The 13,848-nt window shown below is 54.6% G+C and overlaps 3 protein-coding genes across 6 annotated transcripts in view; 2 read left to right on the forward strand and 1 right to left on the reverse strand.

The window, feature by feature from the left end:
* Positions 1-246: 246 nt before the first annotated feature.
* LOC119240171 (cardiotrophin-2) lies at positions 247-2,966 on the forward strand (the record flags this gene model as incomplete). Its single annotated transcript, XM_037504537.1, has 2 exons — positions 247-396; positions 2,508-2,966. Coding segments are annotated over 2 exons (609 nt in total), but the record flags the coding sequence as incomplete, so codon positions are not given.
* Positions 2,967-4,318: 1,352 nt separating this feature from the next.
* CTF1 (cardiotrophin 1) lies at positions 4,319-7,344 on the reverse strand. The gene is made up of 3 exons (XM_037508067.2): positions 7,301-7,344; positions 6,092-6,210; positions 4,319-4,783 (listed from the first exon to the last, which is right to left on the reverse strand). Exons 1-3 carry the CDS (start codon positions 7,323-7,325, stop codon positions 4,319-4,321), a joined length of 609 nt encoding a protein of 202 aa, XP_037363964.1. The 5' UTR covers positions 7,326-7,344.
* A 2,124-nt stretch (positions 7,345-9,468) lies between these two features.
* The window catches only part of BCL7C (BAF chromatin remodeling complex subunit BCL7C), a 33,127-nt gene continuing 28,747 nt past the window's right edge, over positions 9,469-13,848 (forward strand). For 2 of the 4 annotated variants that reach the window (XM_037507208.2, XM_054693738.1), the window contains exons 1-5: positions 9,808-9,920; positions 10,460-10,538; positions 10,879-10,987; positions 11,079-11,240; positions 12,557-12,642. In XM_037507208.2, the coding sequence (XP_037363105.1) occupies positions 9,829-9,920; positions 10,460-10,538; positions 10,879-10,987; positions 11,079-11,240; positions 12,557-12,642 (528 nt within the window). In that variant the 5' untranslated portion in view covers positions 9,808-9,828. Of the gene's footprint in view, positions 9,921-10,459; positions 10,539-10,878; positions 10,988-11,078; positions 11,241-12,556; positions 12,643-13,146; positions 13,343-13,848 lie in introns of those variants that run through there. The other 2 variants (XM_037507209.1, XM_054693736.1) reach the window with 2 other exon arrangements.

Raw genomic sequence — 13,848 nt, forward strand, 5'->3', positions numbered from 1 at the left:
GTATAAATAAATAAAAAATTAAAAAAAAAATATCCAAGGGAAAACGTCAGGCAGGAAGTTGAATACATGGGCCTTGGCATGCAGGGGAACTTTCTGGGCTGGAAATAATCTATTCCCAGGGTGACTGTGCCCTGGCTCGGATACACAAGCTGGTTGTCGGCCACAAGGTAGGACATGTTTGAGGAGTTGTTATAACAAAGGAATGAACTGGAGGTGGGGGCTCATGGACTTGGTGCTGACCTCTGATTTCTTCTACCAGCCCCCCTCTGTCTGCTGACCCTGCTGCTGTCACCACTCAGTCTGGGGGCCGCCATTTCCCCAGCTGAGCCCATCAGTCAAGCCTATAGCCTGGCCCTCTACATGCAGAGAAATACATCAACATTGCTCCAGACCTACGTGAGTCCACCGAGCATGGGCAGGAGAATGGACAAATGGGCGAAGGGGAATGGGACACAGGCCCCTTGGGAAGGGGACGCAGAGCAAGGCCGGGAGAAGGGGTCAAGTTTCCTCCATGGGTCCGAGGGTGCAGGGGCGCTGTTGACCAGACACACCCACCAAAGGCTGTCACTGACAACTGGGTGATCTTGGGCAATCATTCCTTCTCTCTCACTCTCAGCTTCCTCATTTGCAACATGGGATGGTGATCCTGCCTTTGCTGACCTCTCAGGCCTGTGACAGGATTCAAAGGAAGCAGGTAGAGGGAAGGGCTTTATAAAGTCAAGATGATTTCTACAACCACCTTGTGCTGGGCACACACCTGAGCCTTATGCCATGCTGGGCACTCTATCCCCACTATCTCACTTAGTTCTCAAACAGTTTGGAGAGGTGGAGTTTGAATCCATTTTACAGATAAGGAAAACGAGTCTTAGAGAGGGTGAATAATTTGCCCAAGGTCACACAATCGCTGGTAGTGCCAGGATTTAAAACCAGGTGTGGCGTTAGATGCTCATCCCTATCCTTGACCCTTCCCACTGTTTCAAAAGTTCTGCTGCCTGGGTCTGACCCACAGGTGTATTCTGTTTGCACCATGCACTGCATTCAAATTTGGAATATAAATACCTGTCTGAAACAGTCACAGGGATCCTGTCGTTCAAAGTTCCTGCCTTCTACCCTCCTATCAATCCTGCTTCTGTCCCCAAGTTATCTGATCTTCCTGGTCTCAGAAGGCCCTGGAGTTTGGGATCCTTCCACTGGACTCTATCCCAGACCCCTATGAAGTTACTAGGCCTAGTTTCTAGTCCCACAACTGCCTCCAATCCCTGGGTAGCCTTGGGCACCCTGAGCATCAGTTTCTCTACCTATAAAGTGGGGGTGTAGGACTAGGTGATCTACCAAATAGGACAGTCACCTGTGTACACCAAGATTCTGTGAGTCTAGGTTTGTGGAGGTGAAAACTTTGATGGAGAAGACATTCAATTAAATGCAATAATATTAACAATTATTTAGCAATTAGAATAAACCCAACAGGGGCCTCCCTAGTGGCACAAGGGATTAAGTCTCAGCACGATGAAGCTATCCGCAGCCACTGCAGTGCAAGTTCAATCCCTGGCAAAGGAGCTACCCACATGGTGCAGCAGATCTCCCCTGCCTTGCCCCATGCTCCCCTCAACAGTATATTTCAGTAGATCTGCCTGTTCTGCTCCTGCTCCCCACTCTGTCTCTGGTGAATCCTCTCCCACTGCCCCCACACCTCTGGCCTGTACCCCAGCTCTTGTATGCATAAATAAATACATTTTTTAATAAATTATTTTAAATTATTAAAAAAATAAATTTTTATTTATTTATGCATACAAGAGCTGGTATGGTGTGGGGGAGGGTGAGAGGATCCACCAGAGACAGAGCGGGGAGCAGAACAGGCAGACTGACTGAAATATACTGCTGAGGGGAGCAGTGGGTGAGACAGGAGAGGTCTGCCTCGACATGTGGGTTTCTCCCTGGCTGGCTGGGGATCGAACCCATGCTGCAGAAGCTGTGGATTGCTTCATAGTGTGGTTCTTAACCCCTTGTGCCCCCAGGGAAGCCCATAAATCTTTTTTTAAAAAAGAATAAACCCAACGAACTAAATGCTGTAAATAAAAAAGAAATATATAGGGCTGTAACCACATTGTCAATATGTTTAGATTGAAAATATTAAATAATGAATGGCATCACAGTGTTCATAATATAAATATATTATTAACAGTGGCTTATCATGCCCTTGTTGTATGCCAGGTGTGGTGCTAAGTGCCTTATGTTTATTACTTCTTGCCATCTTCACGATAACACTGCCACGTGGGAATTATTGAAGCTGTGACTCAAAGTTGCACAACTTGTACATGGAGGAAGCTGAATTGGAACCTAACAGAGCCCAGGCTCTGTTAGGATATTCCACCGACTCCCTGAGGGTTAGTAAATAGCGACTCCCCCTAAGAAGATACCAGTCTCTTAGAGGGCAGATATGAAGTCAGGGGGAGCCCCAGGACATCCCTTTGGCCCTTCACTCCTGTATGTCTCTGTCTCTCATGCAGCTCCAGTACCAGGGAAGCCCCTTTAGTGACCCTGGCTTCTCAGCCCCCGAGCTCCAGCTTAGCAGCCTGCCTCCTGCCGCCGTCTCCTTCAAGACCTGGCATGCCCTAGATGATGGGGAGCGGCTGGGCCGTGCCCAGGGGGCCTTCCTGGCCTTGACCCAGCACCTCCAGCTCGTGGGGGATGACCAGAACGACCTGAACCCTGGCAGTCCTATCCTGCTGGCTCAGCTTGGAGCTGCAAGACTCAGGGCACAAGGTTTGCTGGGCAACATGGCCGCCATCATGACTGCCCTGGGCCTGCCCATTCCCCCAGAAGAAGATACTCTCGGATTTGTCCCATTTGGGGCCTCAGCCTTCGAGAGGAAATGTCGAGGCTACATAGTGACCCGGGAATATGGCCACTGGACGGACAGAGCTGTGAGGGACTTGGCTCTACTCAAGGCCAAATACCCTGGATAGAGGAGATGGGACTTCCTGTCAGAGGATGTAACACTTCCCTTTTCACAATGGACACTTCTCTGCCTTGCTTCTTGGCTAGAAAGGAGGCACATCTTGTCTAGCAGACAAAGCTTGTGTGCCACATATTTGGGAATATTTCCTGAGAACCAGTCCTGGGCTTCCTGCCTAGGTCTGACGGCCTCACTTACAGATGTGGTGGGACTCTGGTTATCACCGCGCATCACCAAGCCAGTGGTACTGGCTGCCCACTTCCTGGGAGGAAAGATATGCCTCTCTGAAGAGGTTTTACTTCCTGCTCCGTGGGGAGCGGACAGGTGGTCTCATTCCTGGGCTCTTTCTGAGACCATCTTCCTATAATTTAGGGCAGGTCCAGGGGTTGCCTTCCTGACAGTGTCTACCTCACTTCACATGTGAAGATATGGACTTTCTGAGCAGACAAGTTTCCCAACTTGCTGGAGTTTATTTTCTCCCCTAGTCTACCTCTCTGACGGTGACCACTGTTCCAACTTTCCATCTTGAGGGGCTTTGCTGCCTCATCGATGGAAGTCTGCTTTCTAAAACACCAAGGACTCACATCACACCTGTTTCCTGCTCAGGACACAGCTACTTCCTGTTCTAGGCTGACAGATGGCACCTTTGGCCTGGGGCTCTCAGGAATCACCTATTTATATGGTGGCTTTGGGTCTGCCTGGGGGACCAGGCTACACTGGAAGGATCCTATTCTCTTCAAAAAAGTCACCCCATGTTCAACATACCGGTGCCTTTAGCATTTTTTAACATTTTATTTACAAAAAAATTAATTTATTCTCAGAAATAAAACTCTTTCAAGATGATTTTTTTTTTCTCTCCACAGACCTGACTTGGGGGAAGGGGAGGGTGGGGGTTAGGACCTCAAAGGAGAGGGCTGGGGGAGGAGGCAACAGGTGGACTGATCCTGGGGGAAGGTGGCTGACATTTGTCTGAGCAGCCCTCCCACCACGGGGCAGCGGGCACAGCCTCTGGCCAGGGGAGAACAGAGAGGGACAGAGGGAAGCAGCGCGGCCAGGTGCCCCGTCCTCCTGGAGATGAGGCTGAGGTGGACGCTTGCTCACGTGGGACCCAGGGGAGACAAAGGGGCTCCGGGTGGTGGGCCAAAGGGGTGACCAAGAGAGCCTGAGACAGGCCAGGAGATGGAGAAAGGGGGTGGGTGCAAGACAAGACAAGACACACAAGACAAGGAGGTCCCGAGAGAGCCCGAGGGCGTGACAGGGACAGAGATGGGGACACAGGACGCAGACGCGGCCGAAGGTGGAGCGGGGCGGAGGGGCGGAGAGACCAGGAGGCGGAGGTGGCCACGGGCGGCGTCCCCGCGCTCAGGTCGGGCCCCCGGGCACCAGCGGGCGCAGGTCGGCCTCGGCGCGGCTCGCCCACTCGCCGTACAGGCCGCACACGCGGAGCCCCAGCACCTTGGCCGAGAAGACGCCCGCGGCCGCGGCGCCGGCGGCGGCGGCGAGGGCGGCGGGCTCGGGCCGGGGTCCGCCGGGCTCGGCGCCCAGCGCGGCCAGCACGGCCTCCACCGCGGCGCCCAGGGCCCGGGCCTGGCGCGCCGCGTCCTCCAGGTGCCGCAGCAGCCGCGGGGCGCGCGGGTTCAGCTCGGCCTGGCGGCGGCGCACCACGTCGAGCAGCGGCGCCAGCGCGTCCAGCGCCGCCGCGTCCAGCCGCAGCCGCTCGGGCACCGGCAGCCCCGCGTGGCCCGGGGCCGGGGCGCTCAGGCCGGCCACCGGCAGCCGCGGCGGCGAGAAGCCGGGCAGCCCGAAGGGGTCTCCCTGGTGCTGCACCTGCGGAAACACCGCGGTCAGTGGGGAACCCTTCACTCGGCCTGAGCCCGTCACCCTCTCCCGGGACCTCAGCTGCCTTCTCGAAGATGGTCCCACCTAACTGAACTGCAGTTTGAGAGAATGCAAAACAGCCCAGGCTTTAGACCCGTGCCCTTGATTCCTCATCTCTGATAAGGGTAATTAAGAGTGTTAAAATGCCTAAGGCAGGTCCGTTGAAAGGCCAATAAATGTTAGCTCTTGTATTAACCAGATCTTACAGACCAGGGTTCGAATCCTGCCTCGACAGCTTACTAGCTGCGTTCCCTGTGCTGCTTCCCACCAGGTCTCCTGGGCGCCATACAGGATGGCACAGCACAGGGACCAGAGACCAGACTTGGTTCCCACCACCTGCCCCACCGCCGCCTGGCACACAGCTGGAGCTCAAAGCATATTTGAAAGATATGCTCAAAGCAAATGAAAAATAAAGGTGATGTGTAGTTTGTAAAAGTGCTATAACAATATCATTTATACCAATAACACCTTGCTCTGGTGCAGGCACTGTACTCGCTGCTTTACCACACTATTCCTATTTTCCCAGTAATGGGTGTGATGACGAAGATGGTGATTTAGTAAAAGAGGATACTGGGGCTGAAGAGGTACCGTGTCTTGCCCCAGGTCATCCATCTAGGAAGGGGCCAAACTGGAATTTGAACCAAAGTTTGCAGGACTGCAAAGCTAGTTCTGTTTCCCACTGTCCACTGTCAAAACTTTTGATTGTCCCTCTCCACTACACCAGTCATGTGGGGAAATACCTCTTTTCCTTCAGCAGGGTCTTTTGTCTAGCCAAAGATGTTGGGAGACACCCCCCCCCCCACACACACACACTGTAAAAGTCCCCTTTTGGGTAGGAATTTTTGCCCCAGATTGAAATTCCTTCTTGGCTACTCTGTGTAACACAAGTAGAAGAGTTCACAGCTCATTTGTTCATCTCCCTCCTTTCACAGCTGAGGAGACGAAGGCCCATGGAGTTGGGGGGGGACAAGACCACGCAGAGCCTAGAGTCTAGGTCTCCTGAGTTTCAGGTTAGAGTTTTTATCCATTCAGATTGCCCCTGTCTTAAAGCCTCCAAACTGAGGCCGATGTTGGGCTGGGAGACCGCTGGGGCATGAAGAAGGTCCTCTTCCAACTTGCTGGAAGGGATGTTACTGATCTTTCTCAGAAACACTGATTTTCACAGCTGGGAAATGAAGCTGAGAAAATGGTGGACCTCCGCAATCTGTACATCCCCATTCCCCAGGCCTCTGCACCCCCAACCCCATCCCCACTCACATATTCCTGGAGCAGCTGCTCAGCATATTTGGTGAGGAGGCGGGCAAGACTGTGTGTCTGATGAATCTTGGCCTCCAGGTGGGGAAGGGGTGAAATTGAGGAGTCAGCCTGGAGGGCTTCTGGTGGGAAAAGGGGGAAGGAATGAGGACAGCCCCAAACCATGCTCCTTGACCACTTCTTCCAGGAAGGCTGGATCTTCCTTCCTGAGCTCCAAAGTTCTGTTCTGAATTCTCCAACTCTTAAGTCAGGCAGATTCTATCCCATTTCCAACTGAGAGAAAATGGGATGTTTGCCAAATGATTGTTTTACCTGAAATGTTACCTGTCCCCAAATCACTGTTGAAATCCTGTGAAGCCAAATTAAAATAACGACTCCGCAGTGTAGTCGCCTGGTTCACCTGTCAAATTAACTTCTTTATATTTAAGGTCATTTGTTCACACTTCCAAAGTAGTTCATTTGATGGCCCTTTTAGCTGTGCGACTCGACCTCAGTCTAGGGGCCCTTTGAGGGAAGGGCTCACATATCTCTGTACCTCAGTGATTGTTGGTGGAATTCAACATCACTGAAGCACAGAACTTCAGAGCGGAGACTGATGCCCCATTCCCGCTGCGTCAACGAAATCAGACTCGCACCCTCCGTAGCACAAGCTAGAAGGTGGCGCTCCGAAGGACTACATTTCCCGAGCTTCCCAACGCGCGCGCCCAGGGCATGCTGGGGAATGTAGTCCTGGCGCGACAGCTCCCGCCCCGCCCCCCCGCCTGAGTTGCCACTGCTAGTCCCTATTCGTAGCAGCCTCGACTTTCGTCTCCTGTTGTAACTCACTGGCTCCTGTGGCCCAAAGGCTTCCTCCCCTTACACTACCTTTCCCACCGGCCCCCAGCTCTGGTTCTTCCTCCATACTCAGAATCCAGACGTCCTGCCGGGCCAGTCTCACAGTCCTCCCCCAGGGTGTACTGGAACAGGGTGTACCCGGTGATCTAAACCCTGAGCCCAAGTCCCTGAAGACACACAGCCCCAGGCTTCTACACTCTGACGCTTGCTCCTTCCCACAGTTCACCCGCTCGTTACCTGATACCCGGGTCCTGCTTTCCCCCGCTCAGGCCGCTCCCCTCCCGGACCGGGGATAGCGGGGACCCAGAACCCCAGCTTCCAGCCGTCCTGACCCCTGCTCCCCTCGGGCACTCGTCATCCAACCCTTCAGCCCCTTACCCAGGTTTCCCTCCCTCCGGCTCATGCTGGCCCCTGGCTGCTCCCGCTGGCCTCCACGCCCCCCTTCCGAGGGGGGGGGGAGAAGGGGGAAAGGGGTAGGGGCGTGGCCCGAGCGCAGCCAATCAGGGGCCAGACCCCAAACAATTTCCCCCCCCACCCCCGCCCCAGGCAGGATTCCTTGGCCCTGAGCTCAGCTCCTTGCCTGCACTGCCTAGCACGGGAAGGGGCCTGAAAGGAGCAGCAGGTTGTTTGCATGGTGGACTAGGACCCTGAGGCTGGGGGTGTCAGGGACTGGGCAGCAACCCTGAGACCCTCTCAGAGGAGGAGGTTCAGCCTCTCACCTAGTGCAAGGCTTGGTGCCCTGGCTGCTTTGGGGAGAAAGCCAAGGGGATGGGAGAGGGTGGAGCTGATAAGCCAGGAATGTACTGATCCTCCCTCTTGGGAAGGAGGTGGTTGGAGAGAGACCCCATTGGGGGTGCTCAGGCTTGTGGTACACCTGCCCAGACATACACCTCTTGGCCTATTTTAAGTTCTTTTTGCTCTCACTCTCCTGTTACAACAGTCTCATCTCACCTAACCAGGGCTCGTATGAGGCACACAGATCCACCCAAGGGTTAATGCACACAGAGCCTTCATTCTCACACTGGAACAAACCAGAGGCAAGGACAAGGGGTCCTCCCCACACTTAACTCCACTAACCTGGTGCAGACGAATACAAAAACTCCGTAGACGTTTAGTTATCCTCACAAACGGTCTCCAAGCACACACTCTGTCCTGGGTTCTCAGACTCGGAGAAAATCTGTATTTGTTCTCTGGGCCCCCATGGAGCTCAGTCTGATGGAGGATGGGGCAGTCATGGGCCCCAGCAGGTAATGAATGGGGTTTGCGACAGACACTGGGAAGGCTCTGTGATATCCTCAATATTTGTGAGGATATTGCCATGAGCAGACAACTGCCACAGTAAAGGGACAAAGGAATCAACTGGCAGGGGGCAGGTGCAACCGAATCCAGACCCTGGTGGGAATCACACTCACACACCTAGTGATAGTGAATATTTATTGAGTATTTACTATGGGCAAGGCAATGTTCTAAGAGCTATGCAGAATGGGCATATACATTATGTGCATATTAGCTCACTTCCAAGTTGAGGAGATAGAAGTGATTTGTCCAAGGTCATTTTGACAAGCAGAGTTGGGATTTTTCCCCAGCATTTTGGCTGGAGAAATGCTGTCATAACCACCTTTCTATACCTCAACCCCTCTGGACATAGTCACACCAAAACACAGACACAATAGTCACACCCTTAAAACACACACACTTAGCAACATAAATTTAGACATGAAATATATGCTGGCAACCAGCCTTAAATAAAATCAAACAAGACAAACTCATCTTAAGTAAACGTAATCTAAGTATAATATCCCGAGGGAAAAGTAAACACATCCTCAGTGACAGCTGGATGGATTTTCAAAGTGAATATGTCCAGGGAACCAGAACTCAGATTAAGAAACAGCATAACCAGTTCCCAGAGCCCCTCTTCGTCCCTCCCAGTCTCAAGGGTGACTACCATCCTGACTTCTGCTTTTGAAACTTAAGATGAATCATAGAGCAGACTGTCGCACTGTATTCTTTCATGAAACTTGCCCCATTGTTGGGTGAACCGGGACATCACTCTCCTTGTTGTGACAATTTCCCGCTCCGCTGATGATGGGTGATTTCCAGTTTGCCGCTCTTAAGCATCGTGCTCTCAACATTCCAGTAACGGCTCTTGATGCTCTTATCGGCCGCTGGGTGTGGACGGAAGAGAATTGCTGGATCATATGGTGGGTGAATGTTCGGCTTCATTAGAAAACTGCCAGTTTTACTCTCCCCCAGAAATACGAGAGGTCCAGTTGCTCTACTTCTTTGTCCACGCCTGGTAAACTCTGTCGTTTTCATTTTAGTCATTCTGGAGGGTGAAGACCTCCTCATCTTGCAGTGCCTGGCACGTATTAAATTGTTGAATGAACAGATGAAGGGAAAAGTTGGACAAGGTAGAACCAGGCAGTCCGGGGGGGGGCGGACACACACCCCTCTAGCGGCAGGGCCGCCCGCGCACCGGGGACGCCCGCGGGGACCCGGACCCCGCGCGCTGGGCGCCCACGTGGTCTGAACGCACCGCCTCCGCCCAGCCGCGCGCGTCCAGCCCCCGAGCTGCCCCAACTCCCCTCTCGGCCGCCGGCAGGGGGCGCTGCGCGTCCGGGCGCCCCGAGGGGGCGGGCCCGGGCGGGGCGGGGCCGGCGGGCTTCCAGGCCTGGGCTCTGGCCGCCCGCGCCGCCCGGCCGCTCCGGGGACGGGCCGGGGCGGGGCGCGGCGGCAGGAAGCCGGGCGGGGACTCGCGGAGGCGTTGGGGAGCGAGGGAGGGCGCGGCCAACTCCCGGAGGGACGGCAGGCCCGGAGAGCGGCGTCCCGGCCTGGCGCCGAGCCTGAGCCCTCCGGACGGGAGGCAGCCCAGCCGCGGGCTCGGCCGCGGCCCCAGCCCCGCCAGCATGGCGGGCCGGACCGTGCGGGCCGAGACCCGGAGCCGGGCCAAGGATGACATCAAGAAGGTGATGGCGACCATCGAGAAGGTCCGGAGATGGTGAGCGCTGCCCCGCGGCCAAGGACGGGACATGGCAGGCCCCTCCTCCCTCAAACGCGTCCACCCTCCCTTCGCCCACTGTGGGCTCCAGGTGTTGGGTGTGCCCTGCAGCTGCACCTGGCATCAACAGGGCTCTGCCCTCCGTCTGGCGACACCCTGGGGTCCACAAAGCGCGTTCCCTAGCTGCGCCCTCCCAGAACACAGCCCCGCCCCCTAAAGCTTTGACACTCCTCCCGCAAGTGCGCCCCGGAATCTTCATTACTATAGTCCCTTCGCAGGCCCGTAGAGGTGCTTCCCGCGTATACTCCAGGGGCCTGCAGAGCCATGGCCCCAAGACATACCCTCTCCGTGGAGGCACCCCGCCGGTGCCCTGGCCTCCGCAGGACTCTTTCTCCCTGTAACCATGCCCCATTGGCAAATCTGCCACTCCCCTCTAGCACCCCCTCACCTCTGCAAGTATGCCCTGATGTGCTTAGCTCCCAAGGGGCAGTGGGGGGCTCTCCTCAGGCCTCTCTGACTCAGTCCCCCTCTTCCCACAGGGAGAAGCGCTGGGTGACTGTGGGAGACACTTCCCTTCGCATCTTCAAGTGGGTGCCAGTGGTGGACCCCCAGGAGGAGGTGAGCAAGCTTCCCCACACTAGGCCCTGGATGTGTGCAACCTCAGGCAAGCCCCACCCAACCTTGGCCTCCACCTCTACTTCCAGCCCCACTCTGAAGACCGAAAATATAGCAGCCCAGACAGATGTTAACAATTATTAACACTCCGCCCCTTCTCCCTCCCTTTTTCCTGCTGCAGACCCCCCAAGTTCAAGACCTAACCCAGTGTGCACAACCTTTGTCATTTCCTGTAGGGCCTTTTGCTTCTCTGTGCCTCAGTTTCCTTATTTGTACAGTGTGGGCTTTGCTAGCACTAACTAGAACCCTAACTCTGACCCTTACTTACCCCCCTAACTCCCAGGAGCGACGGAGGGCAGGTGGCGGGGCAGAGAGAGCCCGAGGCCGAGAGCGGCGGGGCAGAGGTGCCAGCCCCCGAGGGGGTGGCCCTCTCATCCTGCTTGATCTCAATGGTATGTAGGGATCCTGAGATTTGGGGGTGGTAGGGATTGAGGGAGAGTACTGGGGACTCAGGCCCAACTCTCTCGGCTTTTACTCCTACAGATGAGAACAGTAACCAGAGTTTCCATTCAGAAGGCTCCCTACAAAAAGGCACAGAGCCTAGCCCTGGGGGCACCCCCCAGCCCAGCCGCCCTGTGTCACCTGCCGGGCCACCAGAAGGAGTCCCAGAGGACACTCAGCCTCCACGACTGGGCCAGGAGAGAGGTAGGACCAGTGACTCCCAGGAGCCCTCTCCTCTGAGTCTTGTCCCTTCAAAGCTGAAGCCAGGGGCTGACCACATGCCTGCTCCCCATCCTATGTTGCCTCCTCAGGGAGGCCTTCCCTGACTCCTGCAGTGTCACTGCCCTCCCTCTAGTTGTCTCCTTCCCCTGGCTTCTTCATGGTCTGAGATTTTCATGCATTTAACATTTGACTGCTTAAATGCCTCTCCCCTCCCCTCCCACCTCATGTCAGCTTCCTGAATGTTGGGCCCATGTTGATCTTGTTTACTCTTATTTCCTCAGAAATAATAGGATACTGGGATGCATAGTAGATGTTCGATAAACATTGGTTGAGGAATAAAGAGTCGTGATAGTCCCAAGAGTGATGAATGAGAAGCGATAATGACAGCTAACACTTGTTGAGCTCTTACTGGGCGCCAGGCACCCTCCTAAACACCTCACACGTTTCCTCCATTTCATCCTCACTAGAGCCGTGAGCCAGCATCTTGGGCAAGGCTCCTCCTCCTCTTCCTTCCATATAGTCAGTCTGGCCAGCGCCATCTCCAGTGTATATCTGACTTCCTTTCTTTCCCTCCCCAGCTGGCATCTCCCCCATACCTGGCTCTGGTCTCCTCTCCTCCAATCACCTCCACACAGCTGCCAGGGCACCTTTTTTAAAGCACAAGTTTGAGGGGGTCTTTTTCCTCCTTCAGAGTTCACAGTGGGCCATGAGCTTTGACTTCCCAGCCTGGCACTCTAGACCTTTGGTGAACTGTCCCTGCTGACCTCATCGCTCCCTTCCAGAAACACCATCACTTGGGCCTATCTGTCCATATGGTGCTTGCACACTGTGTATCTTTACTAATATGGAACCCATTGTGAAAGTTATTGAGCGCCTACTGTGTGCTAGACACGATTAAGGGCTTTATCTGTGTTACTTCATCCTCATAAGAGTCGCATGGGGTAACTATTTTTATTATCCTCGTTTTACAGATGGGGAAACTCAGGCCCAGAGAAATTAAGTCTCTTGCCCACGATCAGAATTTCAACCCAGGAGTCTAAGCCAGAAATCTTCATGGGCCAAACCTTCGTTGCCTTCGCCTAAGATGTGCCCCACCTCCCCTTTGTCTGCCCAATCAAATCCTCTCACCTGACAAGATCCCGCCTGAATGTCCTTCCTGGGTCACAGCCAGGTGCTAGGCTCCCTCCTTAGTACTCTCTCAGCCGTCAGGCTTATGGGACTGGTGTTCGTTTCCCTCTTGGTTGGTGCTGGAGCACAGAGCAGCTGCTCAGAGAGTGTCTATATACTTGACCTTTCAGATCCCGGAAGCATAACAGCAGGTGGCACTGATGAACCCCCTATGCTGACCAAGGAGGAGCCTGTTCCAGAATTGCTGGAGGCTGAGGTGAGAGAGGCCGGAAGGCTGACTCTGGGGTCTCTGAAGGAATGGGGGCTCTGAGGCTGCACTCCTCAGGTTCAAACAGAAATGTAGACCTAGGCCTTAGCTACAGACTTGGAGGCTGGGGTCTTGGCACTGAAAAAGCAGGGGGTATTTTAAAGGCAAAGTCCTAATTGGGGCTGATTTAAGACCATTAAAAGCCTAAAAAGACCATGGTGGTCCTCCAAGTATTTTTATAAACTGTAAAATGAGTGTAAGAAAATCCCTGTTCCCCAGACTTCTGACTTTCCCACAAGGACTGCATTTTTCAGAAATATCAAATATCAACTGCTTTCCCCCAGACAGCGTTGTTTCTGGTGCCCCACTTACTCTGCACCCAGGTACCTGGCCCTGGGCTAGACTCCTGGGTCCGGGAGGGGAGTGGACTGCAGGCTTTGGAGAAGGCAGAGACTAGGAGACTGCACTCCTGGGTTTAGGTGAAGCTCACGCCTGTCCACCCTTCCTCTCCAGGCCCCCGAAGCTTACCCCGTCTTTGAGCCAGTGCCACCTGTCCCTGAGGCAGCCCAGGGTGACACAGAGGACTCGGAGGGCGCCCCCCCACTCAAGCGCATCTGCCCAAATGCCCCTGACCCCTGAGAAGCTGACTCGCCTGTCCTTTCGCCCCAGGGACCCCTTTGGCTTTTTACAAATAAAGACCCTTTTGTAATTCTGTGTCATGTCATTTGCCCATGAGGGCTGGGGAGGGTCTTTGGAGACAGTTTTGTCTCATGCTCCATTTCTCAGCTGGGGCCACTGAGGCTCAGAGAGGACCTTCCTGCAGTCATACCACGTGTCAGACCCAGACCGGGGACTTGAGCCAGGACCCTGTCTCCCCAACTCTCCCTCCACCCTGCCCTGTCCTCTTCCCTTTGTCTCCTTGTCCCCTCGTGGCCTTCAGCCCTCATTCGCTGGGAATCTCAGGACCCCTCTTTTTTTCTGCTCAGTCCTCGCCTGCGCCCAGCAATTACCAAAGCTCTGGGCAGCTGGGCCCATGATTCCCATTCATGCACAGAAACATAGTGGCCCAGAGAGACTTTGGGGCTTGGGATAAGGAAGCTACAGCAGTTCACCTCCCTGCCTTGCTTAGCCATTCCCCCCAGTAGAACCCCTACCCACTCTTTTGGTTGGGACATAACTTGTTTCCAGCTCAGTCAGCTCCTCCAGGTGCCTTTC

Source organism: Talpa occidentalis, unplaced genomic scaffold (assembly GCF_014898055.3).
Source record: "Talpa occidentalis isolate TD23 unplaced genomic scaffold, MPIMG_talOcc4v2.1 talOcc4.12, whole genome shotgun sequence".
NCBI classification, from domain to species: Eukaryota; Metazoa; Chordata; class Mammalia; order Eulipotyphla; family Talpidae; genus Talpa; species Talpa occidentalis.

Bases quoted from the DNA above. Each gene is read 5' to 3' on its own strand.
- CTF1 (XM_037508067.2), bottom strand. From the start codon at position 7,325: ATGAGCCGGAGGGAGGGAAACCTGG. The intron at 6,211-7,300 runs GTAAGGGGCTGA...TTTTCCCACCAG, and splicing joins CCGGAGGGAGGGAAACCTGG to AAGCCCTCCAGGCTGACTCC. The intron at 4,784-6,091 runs GTGAGTGGGGAT...GTGTTTCCGCAG, and splicing joins AGCAGCTGCTCCAGGAATAT to GTGCAGCACCAGGGAGACCC.